This window comes from Leucoraja erinacea, chromosome 3 (assembly GCF_028641065.1).
Source record: "Leucoraja erinacea ecotype New England chromosome 3, Leri_hhj_1, whole genome shotgun sequence".
Lineage (NCBI taxonomy): Eukaryota > Metazoa > Chordata > Chondrichthyes > Rajiformes > Rajidae > Leucoraja > Leucoraja erinaceus.
The window spans coordinates 99,308,675-99,334,569 of NC_073379.1; the positions used below are offsets into that span (position 1 = coordinate 99,308,675).

The window sequence follows — 25,895 nt, forward strand, 5'->3', positions numbered from 1 at the left end:
CCTTTATGGTAAAGTGGCCAGACGGAAGCCATTCTTCAGTACAAGGCACATGACGGCCCGCTTGGACTTTGCCAAAAGGCACGTAAAGGACTCTCAGACTATGAGAAACAAGATTCTCTGGTCTGATGAAACCAAAATTGAACTCTTTGGCCTGAATGCCAAGCGTTACGTCTGAAGGAAACCAGGCATCGTTCATCACGGTGAAGGATGATGGTGGTGGCAGCATCATGCTGTGGGGATGTTTTTTAGAGGCAGGAACTGGGATACTAGTCAGGATCGAGGGAAAGTATAGAGAGATCCTTGATGAAATTTTGCTCCAGAGCGTTCTGGACCTCAGACTGGGGTGTAGGTTTACCTTCCAACAGAACAACAACCCTAAGCACACAGCCAAGACGACACGGGAGTGATATTGTGACAAGTCTGTGAATGTCCTTGAGTGGCCCAGCCAGAGCCCGGACTTGAACCCTATCGAACATCTCTGGAGGGATCTGAAAATAGCTGTGCACCGACACTGCCCATCCAACCTGACAGAGCTTGAGAGTATCTGCAGAGAAGCATGGGATAATTTACCCAAATACAAGTGTGGCAAGCTTGTAGTGTCATACCCAAGAAGACTTGAGGCTGTAATCGCTGCCAAAGGTGCCTCAACAAAGTACTGAGTACAGGGTCTAAATACTTATGTAAATGTAATATTTTAGTTATTTCTTTTTAATTGCTTTGCAAAAATTTCTAAACACCTGTTTTTGCTTTTTTATAATGGGGTGTTTGTAAATTAATGACTTAAAAAAAAAAAAAAAAAGAATTTAATCCATTTTAGAATAAGGCTGTTATGTAACAATGTGGAAAAAGTGAAGGGGTCTGAATACTTTCTGAATGCACTGTATATCAAAGATTTCTATGTCAAAACATGGTCTAGAAAACTTCAAACACTTCCGTAGAGTAATAAGGGTTAACATAAGTAGTTTTTCTATCATTGTCACCACAAAAACTGACATAGCATAAATGTAGACACATATTTTGGAATAGAGTAAATATTAAATGTTACAGGTGAGAATTATTTTCAAAACAAAAGATTAGCTATTTAGCCTTCAAGTCATTGTTTATTACTGTTTTCATTTATTTTACATATAATTTTGAAACTTTCGAAATGCTTAATATTGTAGGTTTAAAACGGCGTCGCCTGAAGATATAGAGTACTTGAGCTGTCAACAGGAATTGGTAGATGATTTGCACAAGCAATATCAGTTGGTGGAGCGAATAATTGGTAAGAACTCGTAATATGTACACTTGTACAAATATAATGTATGTAGGGTTTATTGATGATATTGTATAACATCAGCATGCTTCAGTAGATTATGGATTATGTTAGACTACTGTGTTCCATTCGTACAGTGTTAAAATAGACATGTATTATTTAGTTATTTTTTTAAGATTTTTCCTTTTTATCAACTCGAGCAGCAGTGTGATGGGGCTGTCGTTAGTGGTCAGTGGCAAATAGCTTTTCAGTCTGATATGATTTTGATTGAGGGCTCTGTTACAGTGTTGAGTTGATGTCAAAGACTAAGTGTTGTGTTTTTCTGTCGTGAATCGTATGAATTCCATGTGATGACAACTGGAGTTCTAAACCTCTTGAGTTGAATGAATGATAGCAACAGGTTATTTCAATAGATTTTCCATTTTGATCATTTGAATCGTTGCTTCCTTGAAAACGAGTAGATAAATAGGCTGGATTTATTCTGTTCAAGTGAATTGCTGCCGTGTTAGGTGAATGCTAGTGTTATGATGGTATTAATCATAAATATTCACGAGTGGAATACTTAAAATTCATATTGCAGGCCAGCTAAAAACAAAGAATCAAAAATAATTTATATGTAATATATGTTAGAATTGTTCATAGACTTTCAAGAGCAGCGCTCTTGAATAATATAAAATAGTATAAAATATTTGACTATTGATATCTAATAGAATACACAGTGTCCTCCATAACGTTTGGGACAACGACCCATCATTTATTTATTTGCCTCTGTACTCCACAATTTGAGATTTGTAATAGAAAAAAATCATGTGGGTAAAGTGCACATTGTCAGATTTTATTGAAGGCAATTTGTTTACATTTTGGGTTCACCATGTAGAAATTACAGCTGTGTTTATATCTTCCCCCCCCCCACACCCCCTATTTCAGGGCACCATAATGTTTGGGACACATGGCTTCACAGGCATTTGTAATTGCTCAGGTGTGTTTAATTGCCTCTATACAGGTAGAAGAGAGCTCTCAGCACCTACTCTTTCCTCCAGTCTTTCCATCACCTTTGGGAACTTTTATTGCTGTTTATCAACATGTTGTGCCAATGAAAGTCAAAGAAGCCATTATGAGACTGAGAAAATGAATAAAACTGTTAGGGACATCAGCCAAACCTTAGGCTTACCAAAATCAACTGTTTGGAACATCGTTAAGATGAAAGAGAATGCTGGTGAGCTTACTAATCGCAAAGGGACTGGCAGGCCAAGGAAGACCTCCACAGCTGATGACCGGAGAATTCTCTCTATAATAAAGAAAAATCCCCAAACACCTGTCCGACAGATCAGAAACGCTCTTCAGGAGTCGGGTGTGGATTTGTCAATTACCACTGTCCGTAGAAGACTTCATGAACAGAAATATAGCGGCTACACTGCAAGATGCAAACCACTGGTTAGTTGCAAAAATAGGATGGCCAGGTTACAGTTTGCCAAGAAGTACTTAAAAGAACAACTACGGTTCTGGAATAAGGTCTTGTGGACAGACGAGACGAAGATTAACCTATATCAAGATGGCAAGAGCAGAGTATGGAGGAGAGAAGGAACTGCCCAAGATCCAAAGCATACCACTTCACCTGTGAAACACGGTGGTGGGGGTGTTATGGCGTAAGATGTGTGGCTGCAGAAGGTACTGGCTCACTTATCTTCATTGATGATACAACTGCTGATGGTAGTAGCATAATGAATTCTGAAGTGTATAGACACCTATCTGCTCAAGTTCAAACAAATGCCTCAAAACTCATTGGCTGGCGGTTCATTCTACAGCAAGACAATGATCCCAAACAGGTTACACAAAAAAGCTGGAGAAACTCAGCGGGTGCAGCAGCATCTATGGAGCGAAGGAAATAGGCAACGTTTCGGGCCGAAACCCTTCTTCAGACAGGGGGCGGCAAGACAATGATCCCAAACATACTGCTAATGCAACAATGTCGTTTTTCAAAGCTAAAAATGGTCAATTCTTGAGTGGCCAAATCAATCACCCGATCTGAACCTAATTGAGCTGAATTATATACGCTGAAGAGAAAACAGAAGGGAACTAGCCTAAAACAAGCATATGCTAAAGATGGCTGCAATACAGGCTTGGCAGAGCATCACCAGAGAAGACACCCAGCAACTGGTGATGTCCATGAATCGCAGACTTCAAGCAGTCATTGCATGCAAAAGATATGCAACAAAGTACTAAACATGACTACTTTCATTTACATGACATTGCTGTGTCCCAAACATTATGGTGCCCTGAAATGAAGGGAACTATGTATAAACACTGCTGTAATTTTAAATGGTGAAACCAAAATGTATAAAAATGGCCTTTATTAAAACTTGACAATGTGCACTTTAGCCATATGTGATTTTTTTTTCCTTTCGATTACAAATCTCAAATTGTGGAGTACAGAGGCAAATAAATAAACAATCGGTCTTTGTCCCAAACATTAAGGAGGGCACTGTATGTGACAGCTTGCATGTAAAAGTTGTAACAGTTTACGAATGGGCATGAAGGAGGAGATCCTAATGCTAATTAATTCTTAAAGACTGCTTCAAAATGCTAATGGAGGGTGGACTTTCTAAGTTGTAGGACCTGCTTGCTGGAATGTAATATTGAATCAGTATTCCGAAGTTGGGAGTTTTCAGCAATTTTGAAGTCCACTTGAAAAGTGAAGTGAGGGTCAATCTAATAATAAAAAATGAATAAGAAATTCATCAGAAAATAAAAAGAATCAAAGCCAAATAATATGTTAAAGTTCTTATTGAAACAGGACTTGTATCAAAATGTGATATTTGCTAAAAGGAATCAGAAATGTGGGAATAGAGTTTGGGCCATTATTCTTGTGAATGCCAGTGCAATGTGTTTGGGTCAAATTGACTGAATCTTGGTTATCTCAATGTAATACTTGTAATTCTCGCGGAATTGCAAAAGAGGGACAGGAAATGGTGAAAGTGGTAAATACAGAAAATTTGTGCTGATTAGGCAGCATCTGAGGAATAAGTCAACATTTCAGGACCTGGTGTGTTAATAGATTACGCACACACAACTTGTGGGATGATTCCAGCATTTTCTGTTTGTATTAGATTTCCTGGCATCTATGAATTATTGGAGGAAAAAAAAGTATACGTGATTTAATCTTTTCTTTATGTATATTTTTGACATTATCGGGAAGTCTTCAGTTATCTATTTTATCTTTACCAGCACACTCCAACCAGAAGTCTGCTTCTGGTCATCCAGACTACTTGTGCAAATGGCAAGGTTTATCATACTCTGAGTGCAGCTGGGAAGATGGTGCTCTTATGTCCCGAAAGTTTCAGTCACACATTGATTCATACACAAACCGGAACCAATCCAAATCCATTCCTTTGAAGGAATGCAAGGTAAGTAGCTTTAATATTTAAGTTTATATGTGTTAAACTATTACTATACAGCTAAATACTTCTCAAATTAATCTATAAAGAAAATCTTTGTTGTGTAAAGTGGTAATTTGTGAAAGTCAATAGGTGTAGTTTTATAGTTTTAGTTTTTGTGATGCAGCATGAAAATAGGGTCTTCAGCCCACCGAGTCCCCGCTGACCAGCGATCACCCGTATACTAGTTCTATCCTACACATTAGGGACAATTTACAGAAGCAAATTAACTTACAAACTTAAACGTCTTTGGAATGTGGGAGGAAATTGGAGCACCCGGAGAAAACCCACGCGGTCACATGGACAACATACAAACAGCACCCGTGTCAGAATTGCAACTGGGCATCTGGCACTGTAAGGCAGCAACTCTACCATTGTACCACTGTGCAGCTCTGGGGAAGGTGTGCAGGTAAGGATAAGATAATGATGGTAACTGAGGAATTTAAATTAAAGTCATTAAATCATTATTTATAAGTAGGCTAGTCTCAGGAAAGGTAACCACAAAGCTGCAGTTTTTATAAAAACCCTATTAGTTCATGAATTGCCTACAGGGTGGGAAATCTGCCATCTTACTTCCAGCTGGTCCAAGTGTGGCCCAGGCAGACCAATGTGTTTGTCTCTTAATTGCCTCAATTGGAGGGGCAAGTACAATGGACCATCATCAACTCCATAATTCATGTGGAATTATTTTTTAACTTAAATTTGGTTCCCATTACACGTGAAAACATTTCCTGTGACTTTATCCATCATTTTTAAGATTGAATGTTGTTTCAATTGTGATGTTCAAAGAGCTCCATGTACATATCCTGTCATAAACATTTTAACCGTAACATTTCAGTAGTGTGCTTTCTCTGGTTCATAAATTAATACAGATTGGTGAATGAGCGAGCAACCAGTAGATCATCGATATTGGCCCTCCTGTAATTCTTGCATTTTGTAGGGTATATTTCCATAGATGCTTCAAGATCAATTAATGCCTAGTACAAACAGACACTTCCTTGTTGAATGTGCAACTGATGAAACATTTCATCTGTTGTATTACAACTGATTAGGTCATAGTTGACCACAAGTAAACTGGGCGATACCTAAAACATTCTTCACACTTCTGCTTTTGTGTCTTATGCAGGTCTTAAAGCAAAGGCCCAGGTTTGTTGCTCTGAAGAAACAGCCAGCCTACATTGGAAGCTCTGACGTACTGGAGCTTAGAGACTATCAGTTAAATGGCTTAAATTGGTTAGCGCACTCCTGGTGCAAGTAAGTAATTACCGACTCCATGTTAAATATTTCAAGATTTTAGTTGTGTTTCTGCAAAAGGCAAATTGGTTAAATTGTATTTCAATTTCCTTGTAAAGTACATTGCTAACCACACCATAAAATCTTCCAGAATACCACGATTGAACAGAAAAGACATTCCTTCAATGAATGCAAACCATGGAGAGTATCTTATGTTTAAAATTCCCCAAACCTTTTCGTTAGTTCAACATGTTTTACCCAGACTAATGAAACAAGTAAAAGCTCAGCCACTTCATATTTTATTTTTCATAGTGCTGTTTCTTTTTGTGATCTTTGAGGCAGCTGGTTGGAAAACCAATTTGGTTTAAATGTTTAGTTTTCCCAGTTAAGTACACAAGATAAATTAAAAAAATGTTGCCTTATATAATTTTTTCACCCAAAATAATAATAGTTTATATCAGTTGGAATCACGGGGACATGGCTCCAGGGTGACCAAGGCTGGTAGCTGAACATCCAGGGACATTCAATATTCAGCAGGGATAACAGAAAGGCCCAGGAGGTGGGGTAGCGTTGCTGGTTAGAGAGGAGATTAACGCAATAGAAAGGAAGGACATTAGCTTGGAGGATGTGGAATCGATATGGGTGGAGCTGCGAAACACTAAGGGGCAGAAAACGCTAGTGGGAGTTGTGTACAGGCCACCTAACAGTAGTAGTGGAGTTGGGGATGGCATCAAACAGGAAATTAGAAATGCGTGCAACAAAGGTAAAACAGTTATAATGGGTGACTTCAATCTACATATAGATTGGGTGAATCAAATTAGCAGGGGTGCTGAGGAAGAGGATTTCTTGGAATGTATGCGGGATAGTATTCTAAACCAACATGTAGAGGAACCAACGAGAGAGCAGGCTATTCTAGACTGGGTATTGAGTAATGAGGAAGGATTAGTTGGCAGTCTTGTTGTGCGTGGCCCCTTGGGCAAGAGTGACCATAATACTTGGGTCACTATGTATTGAGTTCTTCATTAGGATGAAGAGTGACATAGTTAATTCAGAAACAAGGGTTCTGAATTTAAAGAAAGGTAACTTTGAGGGTACGAGACGTGAATTGGCCAAGATAGACTTTCAATTGATTCTTAAAGGATTGACGGTGGATATGCAATGGAAGGCATTTAAAGACTGTATGGATGAACTACAACAATTGTTCATCCCAGTTTGGCAAAAGAATAAATCGGGGAAGGTAGTGCATCCGTGGATAACAAGGGGAATCAGGGATAGTATCAAAACAAAAGATGAAGCATACAAATTAGCCAGAAAAAGCAGCCTACCTGAGGACTGGAAGAAATTCAGAGTCCAGCAGAGGAGGACAAAGGGCTTAATTAGGAAAGGGAAAATAGATTATGAAAGAAAACTGGCAGGGAACATAAAAACTGACTGTAAAACTTACTATAGATATGTGAAGAGAAAAAGATTAGTTAAAACAAATATAGGTCCCTTGCAGTCAGAAACAGGTGAATTGATCATGGGAAACGAGGACATGGCAGACCAATTGAATAACTACTTTGGTTCTGTCTTCACTAAGGAAGACATAAATAATCTGCCGGAAATAGCAGGGGACCAGGGGTCAAATGAGATGGAGGAATTGAGTGAAATCCAGGTTAATCGCGAAGTGGTGTTAGGTAAATTGAATGGATTAAAGGCAGATAAATCCCCAGGGCCAGATAGGCTGCATCCCAGATTACTTAATGAAGTAGCCCCAGATTTAGTGGATGTATTAGTGATATTTTTTCAAAATTCTTTAGATTCTGGAGAAGTTCCTGAGGATTGGAGGGTAGTTAATGTAACCCCACTTTTTAAAAGGGGAGGGAGAGAGAAAACGGGGAATTACAGACCAGTTAGTCTAACGTCGGTAGCGGGGAAAATGCTAGAGTCAGTTATTAAAGATGGGAGCAGCACATTTGGATGCTTCATCACATTAAAGATGCTTCATCCAACATTTGGAAAGTGGTGAAATCATTGAACAAAGAGAGCATGGATTTACGAAAGGTAAATCATGTCTGACGAATCTTATAGAATTTTTCGAGGATGTAACTAGTATAGTGGATAAGGGAGAACCAGTGGATGTGTTATATCTGGACTTTCAGAAGGCTTTTGACAAGGTCCCACATAAGAGATTAGTATGCAAACTTAAAGCACATGTTATTGGGGGTTCAGTATTGATGTGGTTAGAGAACTGGCGGGCAGACAGGAAGCAAAGTGTAGGAGTAAACGGGTCCTTTTCAGAATGGCAGGCAGCGACTAGTGGGGAACCGCAAGGCTCGGTGCTGGGATCCCAGCTATTTACAATATATATTAATGATCTGGACGAGGGAATCGAATGCAACATCTCCAAGTTTGCGGATGACACAAAGCTGGGGGGGCAGTGCTATCTGTGAGGAGGATGCTAGGAGGCTGCAAGGTGACTTGGACAGGTTGGGTGAGTGGGCAAATGCATGGCAGATGCAGTATATTGTGGATAAATGTGAGGTTATCCACTTTGGTGGCAAAAACAGGAAAGTAGACTATTATCTGAATGGTGCCGATTAGGAAAAGGGGAGATGCAACAAGACCTGGGTGTCATGGTACACCAGTCATTGAAAGTAGGCATGCAGGTGCAGCAGGCAGTGAAGAAAGCGAATGGTATGTTAGCATTCATAGCAAAAGGATTTGAGTAGGGAGGTTCTACCGCAGTTGTACAGGGTCTTGGTGAGACCACACCTGGAGTATTGCATACAGTTTTGGTCTCCTAATCCGAGGAAAGACATTCTTGCCATAGAGGGAGTTCACAAAAGGTTCACCAGACTGATTCCTGGAATGTCAGGACTTTCATATAAAGAAAGACTGGATAGACTCGGCTTGTACTCGCTAGAATTTAGAAGAATGAGGGGGGATCTTATAGAAACTTTGTTGTTCCCGATGTTGGGGAAGTCCAGAACAAGGGGTCACAGTTTAAGGATAAGGAGGAAGTCTTTTAGGACCAAGATGAGAAAAACATTTTTCACACAGAGAGTGTGAATCTGTGGAATTCTCTGCCACAGAGGTAGTTGAGGCCAAAGTTACACAAAATTGCTGGAGAAACTCAGCGGGTGCAGCAGCATCTATGGAGCGAAGGAAATAGGCGACGTTTCGGGCCGAAACCCTTCTTCAGACTGATGGGGGTTGAGGCCAGTTCATTGGCTATATTTAACAGGGAGTAAGATGTGGCCCTTGTGGCTAAAGGGATCAGGGGGCAGGTACAGGATACTGAGTTGGATGATCCGCCATGATCATATTGAATGGCGGTGCAGGCTCGAAGGGCCGAATGGCCTACTCCTGCACCTATTTTCTATGTTTCTATATCTTTTTTTTTTGTTTGTATTGTAAGAACTGGATATATAGTGCTACTTTAAGTGCCATTAAATAATATTTCAAAATTTGTTTAATATAGTTTTCTCTCCATTTTAATTAATTTGCTACTTTACACTGATTGAAAGTAAGTTTTGCAGAATAATTTCTTGCTTCTTTTATTTCACAGGAACAATAGTGTTATTCTTGCTGATGAAATGGGTTTGGGGAAAACCATACAAACCATCTCCTTCCTCAGTTATATATTCCATGAGCACCAGCTGTATGGTCCTTTCCTTTTAGTAGTCCCGCTCTCAACTCTCACTTCCTGGCAACGTGAAATCGAGTTGTGGGCGCCTCAGATGAATGTCGTAGTCTACTTGGGAGACATCAGTAGCCGTAATATGGTAAAATGCCCTTCAATAATTGTTGCAAAGTTGCATCCCACAAATGTACTTTTTGGCTTCTATGAGGCACAGATAATATTAATTTTATCCTGAATTGCATGGTCAGTGCAACGTGAGGGATCATCTGATCAAGCATGTGAAATAGTGCAGGTCAATCAAGTTCAAATTGGTTAACGTATGTTTGCGGGCTAAACAAGTATGACCATGGGGCGGACATCCCGGGGGGGACGGGGGCCGCGTCCCCTCCATGTTTTGAAAGGTGGGGGACCCATGTTTTGTAATCCGGATTTTGAAATTTGGTGGGGGAAACAATTCAAAATCTCCCCTTTTCGAGAGACAGGGGGGTTGGACTGATGATCGAGGGCGCCGATTGGACGAGAGAGACGTCAGTCAGCAGTCAGTGGGGGGAGGGGTGGGGGGAGAGACATGATGATTCAGCTCGATGATTGGTGTCGATCAGAGGCAGAAGTAGTGGGTGGGACTGAGGATAAAACGCGGTGATTGGAGGAGGGCGACGTCCCGGCGGAGGAAAGATCATAGAATGGAGCTTGAATCGGACTGTTCGCGGGGCTTTTCATCGCCCGGCGCGGCTTAAAAGCGGCCGTGGGGTCTTCTACAGCCCCGCGGTCAAAGTGCTGCATGGAGGCGATCAAGGCTCCCGATGTTGAAGCCCCCACCTGGGCGATGGAAGATACCGCGGCAGGTTTTATGCCGCGCCGGGCGATGAAATTCCCCGCGAACGGGCCGATTTAAGCCACACGATTCGGGACGGACGAAGCTGCTGTTGCTGAAGTTCAGAGTCGGTCACCAACCAGGTCAGCTCCTGATGTTATCGTCCACAGGGCCCACGGCCGAAGCATGCCCGTGCGGGAACCAAGAAATTGGTCCCCCCCCCCCCCCATGTGCTTCTAGTAATTTCCACCCCTGACTATGACAATTGATATTATCCAGGCTAAACATTTTGTATGGTAATATTTGGTCCCTTTCTGGAGTGTTGTTACCGAAAAGGGCACTCTAGTAAGCCATGGGCTTGAAAGTATGAAAACAGGGGTTGTAACTTATCCCCCATTTGTACTTTTAGCACAGCCCCCACTAATCTTATCCATTTGTTATTTTGACATTATGCTTGTATGCCTTATTTCCCCAAACATTATTGGGGGAAATTTTCCAAATCTCCTCAACACACCCCATTAAAATAAGTTTGAAACAAATTCAAAAGGTCACGATGTCTGTGTGTATGTTAACTGATAATCCAGTACAGGTGCACAACCTTTTATCCGAAAGTCTTGGGACCAGACACTTGTCGGATTTCGGACTTTTTCGGATTTCAGAATGGAAGATTTTTAGCGTAGATTAGGTAGGTAGCGCGGGCGGTTTGAAAAGTCTGGAGCAGCTGCCTCCTACTCGGAGACCGGGAGAATCATTGCATAAATGTTAGTCAGTTAGTTTGGAGGGATTTTATGTGGTGGTGGTGGTGTAGGGGTGAAGGGGGAAACTTTAATTCTTAGTCCCCTACCTACCTGGTCGGCGACTCCCAACCTCGCGGAGCTGGGGGCTCCGTCCGGCCGCGGGCGGCGCCGGTTGGAGCTCCGACCCCGGCAACTCTACCCCTGGCTGCGCGGCTCCAAATCCAGCGACGCTCCGCGATGTTGTGTGTCGGCGGCCACAGCGCTCCGGAGCTTGCCGCACGGCGACCCGGTAAGGCATTGCGCTGCGACGACGCCGACTCCCGACATTCGCGGAGCTGGGGCGTCCGGCCGCGGGCCGCGCTGGATTTGGAGCGCCTCGCAGCCAGGGGTAGAGTTGCCGGGGTCGGAGCTACAACCTGCGCCGCCCGCTGCCCCACCGGCCCCAGCGCTGCGGAGCTTACAGCACGGCGACCCGGTAAGGCATTGACCGCTCCCCGCCTCTCCGACCAGGTAGGGGACTAAGAATTAAAGTTTACCCCTTCACCCCCCTTCACATAAAAGCCCTCCAAACTAACTGACTAACATTTAAGCAATGATTTACAGATGTTTAAGCGTCTCCCGGTCTCCAGGGAGGAGGCAGCCGCTACAGTAGTACAGACCTGGGTTGACCGTGGGTCGTTTTGGGTCAGGTTTGGCGCCAAACGCGAGCTTTGGTGCGCAGACGACATCTGGAAAAAATGGCCGGTTTTCGGAGCTTTTCGGTTTCTGGAACACCGGATAAAAGGTTGTGCACCTGTAGTATTATATTACAAACTACGATCTTTTCTCCAACCAAAGCTAGTGGGGCTCACTTTTAAAGTAATGTAGAGATTCTATGCATGTCTGGGTTGTCAACATGATCCCAAGACTTTTTGGAAAACGAACTGTGTACCATCTGGTCTCTTAGATGTTACCTATTTTAGTTGATGTGAAATAGTCAATGTGAAATAACCTATTAAGAACCAACTATTTAACCTTTCTGTTGCTTTAACTGTGTTTATTTTATTATCAGATAAGAACATATGAATGGATGCATCCTCAGACTAAGAGATTAAAGTTCAATATCTTACTGACGACATACGAGATTTTACTTAAGGATAAGGTAGATATAAAATCATTCTGAGGGTTTTACTGCAATCCATAATTTTCAAATGAACATTTATCAATGATTCATCACTATTCATTCAGTTTAATTATGTATTTAAGAAATAGACGCTTTAGATTTTATAAAGAAACTGCAGTGCAAATTGCAGACTTTACAAATATTATTTGTGCTTTGAAGCACAGCTGTATAGTTACTCATGGTGGCAAAGCATGTCGCATCATGACAGAAACATAGAAAAATAGGTGCACGAGTAGGTCATTCGGCCCTTTGAGCCAGCACTGCCATTCAATATGACACTTCCTTGTTGAATGTGCATCTGATGAAACATTTCATCTGTTATATTAGAACTTCTGATTAGGTTACAGTTGACCACAAGTAAACTGGGTGAAAACCAGTATCCCGTTCCTGATTTTTCCCCATATCCCTTGATTCCTTTAGCCCTAAAAGCTAAATCTAACTCTCTTGAAAACATCCAGTGAATTGGCTTCCACTGCCTTCTGTGGCAGAGAATTCCTCAGATTCACAACTCTCTGGGTGAAGAAATGTTTCCTCATCTCAGTCCTAAATGGCCTACACCTTATTCTTAAACTCAGACCGCTGGTTCTGGACTCCACCAACATTGGGAACATTTTTCCTGCACTTAGCCTGTCCAATCCTTTAAGAATTGTATATGTTTCTATAAGATCCCCTATCATTCTCCTAAATTCCAGTGAATACAAGCCCAGACGACCCATTCTTTCATCATATGCCATACCCGCTATCCCGGGTATTAACCTGGTGAACCTACGCTGCACTCCCTCAATAGCAGTAATGTCTTTCCTCAAATTAGGAGTCCAAAATTGCACACAATATTGCAGGTGTGGTCTCACCAGGGCTCGTACCATGGTAGTAGGACCTCCTTGCTCCTAAACTCAAATCCTCTCGCAATGAAGGCCATCATGCTATTAGCTTTCTTCACTGCCTGCTGTACCTGCATGCTTAATTTCAGTGACTGATGTACAAGCACACCCAGGTCTCGTTGCACCTCCCCTTTTCCTAATTTGACACCATTCAGATAATAATCTGCCTTCCTGTTCTTGCCACCAAAGTGGATAACCTCACATTTATCCACATTATACTGCATCTGCCATGCATTTTCTTACTCACCCATCCTACCCAAGTCCCCCTGCAGCCTCATAGCATCCTCATTGCAGCTCACACTGCCACCCTGCTTTATGTCATCCGCAAACTTGGATATGTCACATTTAATTCCCTCGTCTAAATCGTTAATATGTATTGTAAATAACGGGTCGCAACACCGAACCTTGCACCGAGCCACTAGGTACTACCTGCCATTCTGAAAAGGACTCGTTAATTCCTACTCTTGGCTTCCTGTTTGCCAACCAGTTCTCTATCCATGTCAATACCCTACCCCCATACCATGTTCTCTAATTTTGCACACTAATCTCTTGTGTGGGACCTTGTGGAAGGCTCTTTGAAAGTCCAGATATCTATTCTACTTGTTATATCCTCAAAATTCCAGAAGATTAGTCGAGCATGATTTCCCCTTCATAAATCCTTGCTGACTTTGACTGATCCTGTCACTGCTTTCCAAATGCGCTGCTATAACATCTTTAATAATCGACTCGAGCATCTTCTCCAGTACCGATGTAAGGCTAACGGGTCTATAATTCCCCATTTTCTCTCCTTCCTGTCTTAAAAAAGTGGAGTTACCCTCCAGTGCACAGGAACTGATCCAGAGTCGAGAGAACATTGAAAAATGATCACCAATGCATCCACGATTTTTAGGGCCACTCGTTGAGTACTGTGGGATGCAGCCCATCAAGCCCTGGGGATTTATCTGCCTTCAGTCCCAACAGTTTACCTAATACCATTTCCTGACTATTGTGGATTCCCTTCAGTTCCTCCCTCCCAGTAGATCCTCGGTCCCTTAGTATTTCTGAGAGATTGTTTGTGTCTGACCTATTATCAACTTTTACTGTGATGGAAGTCAGAGGATTTGGCCCCTATCATAAACATATTAATAATATAAAGTGCAGTACACTAATTGTGTGTTTTTAATGTCATAATAAATTGGCATCAGGCTGGCCTGTGATTGCCTTGCTGCAATTGTGTTAAGATTCTGCATTAAATTTATTTGGGTAAAAATACAGGTAAATGACCAATCTTTGTAATTATATCATAGCATGAATCATTGGATTCTGCAGTCCTGCATTTGCATTGTTGAATTTTGTTGAAGCAACTGTGTAAAATAAAATCTAACAAAGGTCCGTTCCAACATTTTAGAAACTTTGTCTGAAGCAGGTTCAAATAAGAAATGCTGAATGACGTGCATCAAAATATTTTTAAATGTTCGATTTTGGCACTTTGTTTCAGTCATTCCTTGGAGGTGTAAATTGGGCTTTCATCGGGGTAGACGAAGCTCATCGTTTGAAGAATGATGATTCCCTCCTTTATAAATCCATGATGGATTTTAAATCAAATCAAAGGCTACTCATTACAGGAACTCCACTCCAAAACTCACTGAAAGAACTCTGGTCTCTCCTTCACTTCATCATGCCAGAAAAGTAAGTAAGACTATGAATTGAAGTCTAGCATACAGGATGAAAAATGTAAGGGGATGTTTTGTAAATGTAAAGGCATGTAAATTATGTTTTGGTTTGGAAGTGTCAATTTCACTGAATGATATGTTAACCCAACAAAATCCATTATTGTGATCAGCATTAATTTCCTTGTCTACATTTCTTACATTAATTGAGTGAACATTTCAGTGCTACTTTTGGAATGTTGCTGGAGATCATTAAGCTGACACATTTCCAGTATTAAAACAGTGGCTGCCTTTCATGCTCATTGCTTATAAATCTGTTTAAGCAGACGCAAGGAACTGTAGATGCTGGAATCTTTAGGAAAATACAAAGTGCTGGAGTAACTGGAATCAGACAGTGTTGGAAGAGGAGGTGGACAGGTGACAGTCACGGTCAGGGCCCTTCTTCAAACTCCAGTCACTTATCCATTCCCTCCACAGATTCTACTTGACCTGCTGAGTAAATTCGATGGGTATTGAGTAATGAGGAAGGGTTAGTTAGCAATCTTGTTGTACGTGCCCCCTTGGGCAAGAGTGACCATAATATGGTTCGAATAAGTTCGGTCTTTATTCTCTGGAGCGCAGAAGGTTAAGGGGGGGCCTGATAGAGGTCTTTAAAATGATGAGAGGGATAGACAGAGTTGATGTGGACAAGCTTTTCCCTTTGAGAATAGGGAAGTTTAGGGGTAATATGAGGGGGAACTTCTTTACTCAGAGTGGTAGCGGTGTGGAATGAGCTTCCAGTGGAAGTGGTGGAGGCAGGTTCATTGGTATCATTTAAAAATAAATTGGATAGGCATATGGATGAGAAGGGAATGGAGGGTTATGGTATGAGTGCAGGCAGGTGGGACTAAGGGGAAAAAAAATTTGTTCGGCACGGACTTGTAGGGCCGAGATGGCCTGTTTCCGTGCTGTAATTGTTATATGGTTGAGTTCTTCATTAGGATGGAGAGTGACATTGTTAATTCAGAAACAATGGTTCTGAACTTAAACGTAACTTTGTTTTGAAACAGTTACGAGCATCCTGGCGATTTGAAAGCTTTTTTTAAATGGGGAAAATATTCAGTAGTCAAGTCAAGTCACATTTATTTATATAGCACATTTAAAAAACAACTCTCGTTGGCCAAAATGCTTTACATTTGTTATAAGACTAGTATAAACAAACAAACTACATACATACATATAGCACTCGCTCAGAGGAAATCAAGAAAGGCTTGGGAGTATAGATACGTTTTTAATCTTGACTTAGAAGTATAACCATATAACCATATAACAATTACACCACGGAAACAGGCCATCTCGATCCTTCTAGTCCGTGCCGAACACATAATTTCCCCTAGTCCCATATACCTGCGCTCAGACCATAACCCTCCATTCCCTTCCCATCCATATAACTATCCAATTTATTTTTAAATGATAAAAACGAACCTGCCTCCACCACCTTCACTGGAAGCTCATTCCACACAGCTACCACTCTCTGAGTAAAGAAGTTCCCCCTCATGTTACCCCTAAACTTCAGTCCCTTAATTCTCATGTCATGTCCCCTTGTTTGAATCTTCCCTACTCTCAGTGGGAAAAGCTTTTCCACGTCAACTCTGTCTATCCCTCTCATCATTTTAAAAACCTCTATCAAGTCCCCCCTTAACCTTCTGTGCTCCAAAGAATAAAGCCCTAACTTGTTCAACCAAGTAGATGGAGGGGGCAGTTCTGAATGGAAGGGGGATGCTGTTCCACAGTCTAGGAGCTACAACCGCAAAGGCGCGGTCGCCCCTGAGCTTATGCCTAGACGGCGGGATGTTCAGTAACCCCAAGTCGGCCGATCTGAGGGACCTGGAGGTGGTGTGGTGGGTGAGAAGACTTTTAATGTAGGTGGGGGCAAGCCCATTGAGGGCTTTGTAGACATAGAGGAGGATCTTGAAATTTATACGGAACCGCACAGGGAGCCAGTGGCGAGAGGCCAGGATCGGGGTGATGTGGTGCCTTTTTCGGTTGCCCGTCAGGAGTCTCCCTGCATCGTTTTGGACCAGTTGCAGGCAGGACGGAAGATTGGCTGATGCCAGTGTAAAGGGAGTTGCAGTAATCTAGGCGTGAGGAGATAAATGTGTGGATGATCTTTTCGAGGTCATCAAACTGGAGGAATTGTTTTATTTTAGCTATGGTCCGAAGCTGAAAGAAGCTAGTTTCAAGTAAGCCATTTACTCTTAAGTTTCATGTACAAAAATAACAAAAGCAGGATTTTTGAGATAAAACTTGCATCTGGTTTCAGCGGTTAATAGTGTTACTTTTGCTGCATAATCTATAAAAATGTCTGACCAATTTCATACACTGGCTGCCAATAATTACTTTGAAGTAATGTTACATGTAGCTTAATAGTGTTATTCATTTTTTTGGGGGAAAAAGATTTTCTTCCTGGGAAATATTTGAAGAGGAACATGGCAAAGGAAGAGAAGTTGGTTTTGCAAGCCTCCACCGAGAACTGGAACCATTCTTGCTGCGAAGAGTGAAAAAGGATGTTGAGAAATCTTTACCTGCTAAAGTTGAACAGATTTTACGAGTGGAAATGAGTGCAGTGCAAAAGCAATATTACAAGTAAGTGTTTTCCCATGAGAAATTTTCTTCAAACTCTAAATGCACAGTCGCCCTATTCATGTATCGTCTTTTCTCTGAACTGGATAGCATGCAAACAAAAGCTTTTTCACTGTACCTCAGTACACATGACAATAATAAGCTAAACTACTTTTCCAAATAGAAACAGTAGACAAATTGCAGTTCCCCAAGGATCCGCCCTGTTATGCTCCTGTTTATCATCTGTTTGTTGTCCCCTCAATGTAGTTGTCTGAATATGAGGTGCATTCTGTAACATACACTGACAGATCTTGCCACCACTTCTCAATCCTCCCACCTTCTCCAAATTGTCACCCTGCTGGTATGACTGTAATTTTACTCTGTTTTCTGTAGCTGGCTACATCTCTTTCTCTGGCAACTTGTAGATTTAATATTAATTGTTAACTTAAGAGGAACTTTGGCATGGGGGTCCACAGTCACCTAAAATTCCTTTTTCCACCTCCTTACTATTACTTTAATTCTAACCTGCTGAAGTTCATCGGCTGAAACAGCCACACATCGGCTGATGGGTGTGGGTTGGGAAGGGACGTGTGTATGAGGGGGGGTGGAGGGGGTGTGTGTGGGTGGGGTAGAAGGAGCGGTGGGGTGGATGGGTTTGTGGGATGTGTGGGCGGGGGGAGGGGGTGAGAGCTCAGAGAAAAGACGGGGAAGAGCCATGGTGGAGAGGGGGTATCACGGGGGAGGGGGGCATGAGCCAGCGAGGGGGGACCAGAGGGGAAGGGGCTGGAGCTGGCGGTACGATGGGGACTCACAATGGTCGCTGGTCGTTTTCCTCCGCTGGGATCGGAGTCTCCTCTTTCCGTTTGGTGACATCTATATCTCCGACGCTGGGCCGGGCTGGGCCGCTTCCGGTCCCTTTGAAAATTGTGTCCGGTTGGAGACCTCCGCTGGCCTCCCTCGGCGATGGTGCAGGAAGGGGCGGACCGTCCCGGGGAGTGTCAGGAGAAGAGACTGATCCGCGCGGCGCTGACTGGCAGGAGAGGAAATCGATCTGTGCACGCGTGGTTTTTAAGATTTTTAAACCTCGTTAACTTTTACAATTTACTACCGATCGGAACGAAACTTGGTGCACTCGCTGCACAGGGGAACGGTGAGTGATTTGGCGAAAAATCATAGCGCTATCGTGTACTGATTTTGCGCAAATAGAAAAACGGCGCAAACTGGAAGATAGCAAGATCAGAGTTTTAGTTATGTAAAGAAGACAGACAGACAAACAGACAGACTGTAATTGTTATTGATTTCTGGTAATGCTGGTATCAATTGTTTATCTTTCTTGAAATATAAAAGGTGGATTTTAACCAGGAATTACAAAGCCTTGAGCAAAGGGTGTAAAGGCAGCACTTCTGGATTTCTGAATGTCATGATGGAACTTAAAAAGTGTTGCAACCATTGCTACCTCATTAAATTCCCAGATGAAAATGATTTACATAATAGACAGGAGGCCTTACAGGTATGATTTCAGAACATGTATGCTTGCTGTGTTTTCACATGGGAATCAAAAGCATCAGTATATGCATCATAGTTTGTGTGTGTCGGTACACTTAATTACTGACAGATATATTTACTTGTTTTAAGATTTGCCTATTAAATACTTATTTGGATCCATTATTTCTGTTGGGTCAATCTATCTAAATGTGGTTATAATTTACTGTCAAAAATTTAAAGTTGCATAAGAAATATTTGTTTCACATTGCAGTAAATGTAACTTGTTTGGAATAAGTAGAGTTAATCGCATTATTTAGCACTGGGATTGTGGAACTGTGGTAGACCATTTTGAAATACATAATTGAAACCAAATATGTTGTAATATAATACTTGTTAAATAACTAGAGAAAGTATGTTCTGGTTTATCAGATAGATTCTTGTCTCCTTTTCAAACTGACATTGAAACAGTACAATGGTTAAATTGGAAAAATGTTACAATCACGTTTTCTCCATGTGTAAATCACTAGCAAGTTTTTTGCTTAATTTGATTGATGCTGACTGCCTTGAACCATTAATCCTGGAGGAGTTTGATACATTTGTATGGCTTGCTAAGTTTCCTTTGCCTGCCAAGAGTCTGTGTAATTGATTTATATCATTTATAAGCAAATTTCTTTCCATAATTATCTGTATTACATTCCTACAGCTTCATGTCCGCTTTTTCTAGATTTTTAAACACCAATTTAAATTTAACAAATGAATCAGATTACTATCATAGATTTTAAACTGCATTCTCTAAATTCATAATCCATGAGTGTGGGATATTATACTAGTAATTAGCAATCATATATTTGGATTTAGTAACGACACCTTCATTGTGAGTTTCCATTGATATTGCAAAGTAAATAAGGCAGGACAACGTCATCACCTCCTGTCCCACCCACACACCCGTCACACATATAGAAACTACCCCAAGCCTTATTGATACAGTGCCATTCATAATGTTTGGGACAAAGACCCATCATGTATTTGCTTGCTTCAGTACTCCACAATTTGAGATTTGTAATAGAAAAAAAATCAAATGTGGTGAAAGTGCACATTGGCAGATTTTAATAAAGGGTATTTTTATACATTTTGGTTTCACCATGTAGAAATTACAGCTGTGTTTATACATAGTCTCCCCATTTTAGGGTACCATAATGTTTGGGACTCATGGCTTCCCAGGCGTTTGTACCGTCAACAGCTATACATGCGCAGGCCATAACACCTCCACCACCGTGTTTCGCAGATGAGATGGCATGCTTTGAATTTTGGGCAGTTCCTCTCTCCTCCATACGTTGCTCTTGCAATCACTCTGATATGTTAATCTTCGTCTCATCTGTCCACAAGACCTTTTTCCAGAACGGTGGTTGCTCTTTTAAGTACTTCTTGACAAACTAACCTGGTCATCCTATTTTTGCAGCTAACCAGTGGTTTGCATCTTGCAGTGTAGCCTCTCTATTTCTGTTCATGAAATCTTCTGCGGACAGTGGTCATTGACAAATCCACGCCTGACTCCTGAAGAGTGTTTCTGATCTGTCGGACAGGTGTTTGGGGATTTATCTTTATTATAGAGAATTATTTTATCATTGGCTGTGGAGGTCTTATTTGGCCTGCCTGTCCCTTTGCGATTAGTAAGCTCACCGGTGCTCTCTTCCTTCTTAATGATGTTCCAAACAGTTGATTTTGGTAAGCCTAATGGGCCTGTCCCACTTGGGCGACTACAAGAGACTATGCGGTCGCCACATGTTCGTGGGTGGTTGCCGGGGTGTCGCCTGCATGGTCGTGCGTAGTTTCCTCAGACTCGCAACAAGTCGTGACGGCAAAATGTTGAAAAATTAGCGGCGACAGTGGTTTTAACGCCATGGAGCGTAGCTTGAATTGTTGTGACGTAGGTGCAATGGTAATGGGCGACGTAGGCAGTCGCCAGGTGACGTAGGTTGTCACCGGTGAATTTGATTGGCACATTGAAAAAACGTAAGTACACAGCTCCACGTAGTGCACTGCATTGAAAAGCAAATTATTTTTATATATTTTGTCGTAGGTGTAGTTGTAGGTGTGTTGAAGGAGGATGTCCTAACTCACCACTATTGGGTCGCAAGTTGTCGGGAGCTTGCCATAGCGTGACTTCGACTAGGTCGTAAGTTGTCGTAGCTTGTCTTAGACATGTCTTAGACATGTCGTAGGATGGGGTACAGCCAGTTTTTCCGCGATCTGACAAGACTATGACAGTCGCCGGCAGTCTTAAAAAAAAAAATCACCTAAGTGGACAGGCCCATAAGGTTTGGCTGATGTCTCTTAACAGTTTTATTCTTTTTTTCTCAGTCTCATAATGGCTTCTTTGACTTTCTTTGGCACAACTTTGGTTCTCATGTTGATAAACAGCAATAAACGTTTCCAAAGGTGATGGAAAGACTGGAGAAAAGACTAGGTGCTGCGAGCTCTCTTATACCTGCATTAAGGAGGCAATTAAACACACCTGAGCAACTACAAACGCTTGTGAAGTCATGTGTCCAAAACATTATGGTGCCCTGAATTGGGGGGGACCATGTATAAACACAGCTGTAATTTCTACATGGTGAAACCAAAATGTATAAAAATTTCCTTTAATAAAATCTGACAATGTGCACTTTAATCACATGTTATTTTTTTCTATTACAAATCTCAAATTGTGGAGTACAGAGGCAAATGAATAAATGATGGGTCTTTGTCCCAAACATTATGGAGGGCACTGTATATGTTCAAACCCTCTTCAATGGGATATTACGTTTAATCAAGTATAAAAATCTGTCTGGATCTTGTGTCCCATCAGAAACTGTACGATTGCTTCTGGCTTAAAATGCATATTAATGTTTTGAACATCATTGTTTTATTTTTGACTTTTATCAGAAAAGTTTTGTATTAAATCTGAATTTGAAACCATGGAATTATAATGCATGACATTTTCTCTGAGCTAACTATCTCTGAAGATAATTCAGTTGGCTATGTTTTTGCCAAAGCAATGATTACACATCTATATCTCTATCTTTCCTGATTTCTTTGCCCAGCATTTGATTCGTAGTAGTGGGAAACTGATACTATTGGACAAGCTGCTTTGTCGATTAAAGGAACGTGGCCACAGAGTTCTTATCTTCTCTCAAATGGTTCGAATGCTGGACATTCTCGCAGAATATCTGAAATGCCGACAGTTTTGTTTCCAGGTTAGTTTTCTCATTCTGAATTTATGAAGCATTGCAGCAAACTAGTCTTGCACAGCCTGTCCTCTTCAGACATGAAGTGCAAGGTGTGTTAACAATAATTAAACAGGATTGTAAAATTTAGTGAATCATAGGAATGCTTTTGGAAAGCAGCTTGGATTCTAATTCTTCCCTGGCCTATTGATTTGAGATTCCACAACCCACCAAGTGCATAGGGCCAATATGAAAAGATATTAAACATATTTCAAAATGAACTAGACATTTCTCACCATTGAAAATCAGATGAAGTTCCACATATCCCCTGTTATGGGCACACTGATCTGTTCTGTATTCATGCCTTCTATATTCTGTTGTGCTGAAGCAAAGTAAGAATTCATTGTCCTATCTGGGACACATGACAATAAACTCTCTTGAATCTTGTATAGTAATTGTGTGGAAGCCTACATCAGGCAAATGCAGGGTTCATAGAGAATGTGCAAGGAAGGAAGGTGGGGCCTCGCGGACGACCTGCGATCAGCGGTTGATGAGTGAAGAACAATGGGGACCCGGTGTGGGGGACCAGTGTGAGGGACCGTGGGAGAACAAAGGGGGATCTGGTGTGGGGGTGGGGGCGCGGGGCACTAGTTTTGAATCCTCTGCCCAGGGGATAGGTCTGTGTTCGTTTGTTCCGGTGAAGGCACTGTGCACATGGCAGCCAGCCAACAGTCGCTTGTCTTTTTGTTTATTTTCACTTGTTAATTTCAAGTTTTTGTGTACCTTGTGTGTTGTGACTGTCGGCAGACCAATTTCCCTCCGGGGATGAATAAAGTTTTATCGTATCGTATTAAATACGTAGTTAATATAACATTGAAAAATGTCTGGGTGCCGATTGCTGATTTCTTCTTTTGTAGTTAAGAATGGGGTCACTGGTTGGGAAGAAAATCTAGTGAAATTGCTGTGACATCTACAAAGAATTATGATTTTTTTTTTAAGACGTGCATGTAAATAAATTAAACTATATAGAATGGATAAGCTGACACACCTTGGGAAATCATGGAAGGTGGTAGAATTAATTTATTTTTTTTAAAAAATCAATTGAAAAGTTGAAATTAAACTAAATATATATTAAGCCATTGGTGAGGTTTTGTGTGGAGCATTATGTTCAGTTCTGGAGACCACATTTAGGGAAGAATGTTGAGAGAAAAAAACATAGGGATGTGGGTCGTGTGGTGAAGACTACAGAAGATATGGTTGCTCACTCTGAAAATTAAAGGTACATTTTGTTATTGCAGTTAATTGATTAGATATTTTCTAAATTTGGCGGGCTACAGCAAAAGTATATTAATTGGCAGAAGGATCAGTGATACCAGAGGACACTGATTTAAACGTTAGCCATTGTTTTAATGAATAGTGGGAAGGCATGAGGGACCGAAAACCTTTCAATAGCTTTCTTCAGTTTTCGATGATCACTGACGATGGAAGCAAATGTAAGAATTTTTGCACCAAACAGGTAAAAGGATTACATGAATATGGATAAAGAAAAAAGGATTGTAAGAAATGTAAAACCTGTTTCAAAGTGCTAACTCATGCCTAATGTTTTGGAAGGCGTCCTTCCTATGATCTATTGCTGTAACTATACTTTATTACTTTAAGTAATACTTCCTGTTACTTTAACTCGTTTTAAACATTATTTATTGCATGCCCTTTGCATGTTTATTTAGCTCATTTCTTTTTCAACCAAATAACTTTTGAAGACTCCAAAAAATGAACATCATGAGACATGCAAATTATTTTATGTTCTGTATGGGAGAAATGATTGTTGAAAATTTCCTCAATTTACACACTGATTTATCTTAATATTTTTCACATAGCTTTATCTCACACTGGGGTTAATCTAAAAAACTATTTTCACTAAATCATGCTGTACACGTATAAAAATTACATCAAACCTGCTTTGTGGTAAATTATTCTTGGAAAGATATTGGTTATAATAACTTGGAAACATAGGACAACTTGCCTCATTAATCCTTTTCCTTTCTTCAATCTTTTTGTCTTCATAAACTATCAGTCCCTGCAGTGATAGATTAGTTCCAAAATAAAGTTTCCTTGATTCATTCACGAAATGTCAATAGACAATAGGTGCAGGAGTAGGTCATGTCCTTGATTCATTCACGAAATGTGGACGTCTCTGTCCAGCTGAGCACTCATACCGGTAATTACACTTGATATGGTGGCTGTGAGCCTCATTTTAGAACATCTGGAGTTCATGTGGTGAACACGCTCGCATTGTGCCATTAGGTTAAAACTTAACTTAGTTTTGACTTGCTGACTGCGTGGAAAAGGCAATGTATGTTCCCGTCTTTGATGTAACAAGGAGATTTACAGATGGTGGTCTTCCCTTCTACCTGCTGTCCTTGTATTTCACGAGTATTATCATGGTTTGGCTGGTACTGTAGAAGTCCTATATAGGCCAATTGTTGCTGTGTATCTTGTAAATGATGTATTTAATGGCCTCAAGGCATCATTGTAGAAGGGGTGAATTTTTCAGTGGGGTGGCAACTAACTAGCTATTTTGTTTAGATTGTTCATATGGTGAAGCAAATCTTCATCCGATTAACATCATCTAAATAAAAAAGTACTTAGTAAGTACTTAAATGGACTTGAATATTTTCTGCTCGAACCTATTACAGGTGCACAACCTTTTATCCGACAGCCTTGGGACCAGACACTTTTCGTAATTCAGAATTTGTCGGTCTTCGGAATGGAAATTTTTTAGCGTAGATTTCAATGGCTGGCTCAGTGGTAGAGTGCTCGGCTCATATCTGCAAGGTCGCGAGTTTGCGCCTTGATCCCGGCAGTTACTCGTCGCGAGTTTGAGTCTTCAATGTAGTTTTTTCTTGCAGAATAAATGTTTGTATGAAATGCAGTGTAGGAAAGGTGTACTGACTGTGTGGGCAGAACTTTGGAAGTGATTGCCCACCAGTCTAAAAAGCCACTGTGTCTCCCTGTCCCTGGGATAGCAGGGGGCGATCAAACAGCACAATACCCCCCTCCCCCTCCAACTCCAGAGGAATCCTCTCCCCGATGGGCCGCTACGGCGACAAGTGGCAGTTTACCCACAGCCCGAGCTGCGCCTCCTCATCCGCCACCCCAAGAACAATTCGTACCTTGCACACCATCAGGTTCTGCCCCTACGTGTTCCTCTGGAGTTGGAGCGGGGGCTGGGCTGGAGTTGCTGCTGGCTGTGGGTCTCTGGGATCTCCGTCCTTGCAGTGGGCCTGGGGGTTCCTGTTGGTCCTGACGTCACCGGCCACCCCCATGGACAGGAGCTGAGACTGGGAACTGTACCGCCCTAGCCCCCTCCCTCTGCAACTGCAAACAACCCCACTCTCCTGCAAGGGCGGTACAGTTCCCGGAGGATGGCAGGTGGCCGGAGACGTCAGGACCAACAGGAACCCGCTCCCCGATGGGCCCCTACGACGCCCCGAGCTGCGCCCCGTCATCCGCAACCCAGGTTCCTCTGTAGTTGGAGCGGGGCTGGGCTGCTGTTGGCTGTGGGTCTCTGGGATCTCCGTGCTTGCGGTGGGCCTGGTGCTCGACGTCCAATTGGTCCTGACGTCTCCGGTGACTCGCACCGATCTGCTGCCATCGCCGACGTGAAGACAGTACAAAGCCCCCGCGCCGGTGCAATGAGCGGGGAGCTGGAGAGGGGAGGGAAGGGGTCACACACATGGCCGGGAAGCAGAGGGGTGTAGATGGGGGTGGTGACAGATGGGGCCAACAATGAGTGGAGAAAGACAGAAACAC

The 25,895-nt window shown here is 41.9% G+C and overlaps 1 protein-coding gene across 6 annotated transcripts in view; it reads left to right on the top strand.

Annotated features, from left to right (window-relative positions):
• chd1 (chromodomain helicase DNA binding protein 1) overlaps positions 1 to 25,895 on the top strand; it is a 142,507-nt gene that overhangs the window by 65,221 nt on the left and 51,391 nt on the right. For all 6 annotated transcript variants that reach the window (XM_055633274.1, XM_055633271.1, XM_055633276.1 and 3 more), the window contains 9 exons: positions 1,164 to 1,264; positions 4,481 to 4,659; positions 5,816 to 5,943; positions 9,473 to 9,689; positions 12,150 to 12,239; positions 14,619 to 14,809; positions 17,227 to 17,415; positions 18,739 to 18,901; positions 21,960 to 22,112. In XM_055633274.1, coding sequence (XP_055489249.1) covers positions 1,164 to 1,264; positions 4,481 to 4,659; positions 5,816 to 5,943; positions 9,473 to 9,689; positions 12,150 to 12,239; positions 14,619 to 14,809; positions 17,227 to 17,415; positions 18,739 to 18,901; positions 21,960 to 22,112 — 1,411 coding nt within the window. The remainder of the gene's footprint in view (positions 1 to 1,163; positions 1,265 to 4,480; positions 4,660 to 5,815; positions 5,944 to 9,472; positions 9,690 to 12,149; positions 12,240 to 14,618; positions 14,810 to 17,226; positions 17,416 to 18,738; positions 18,902 to 21,959; positions 22,113 to 25,895) is intronic.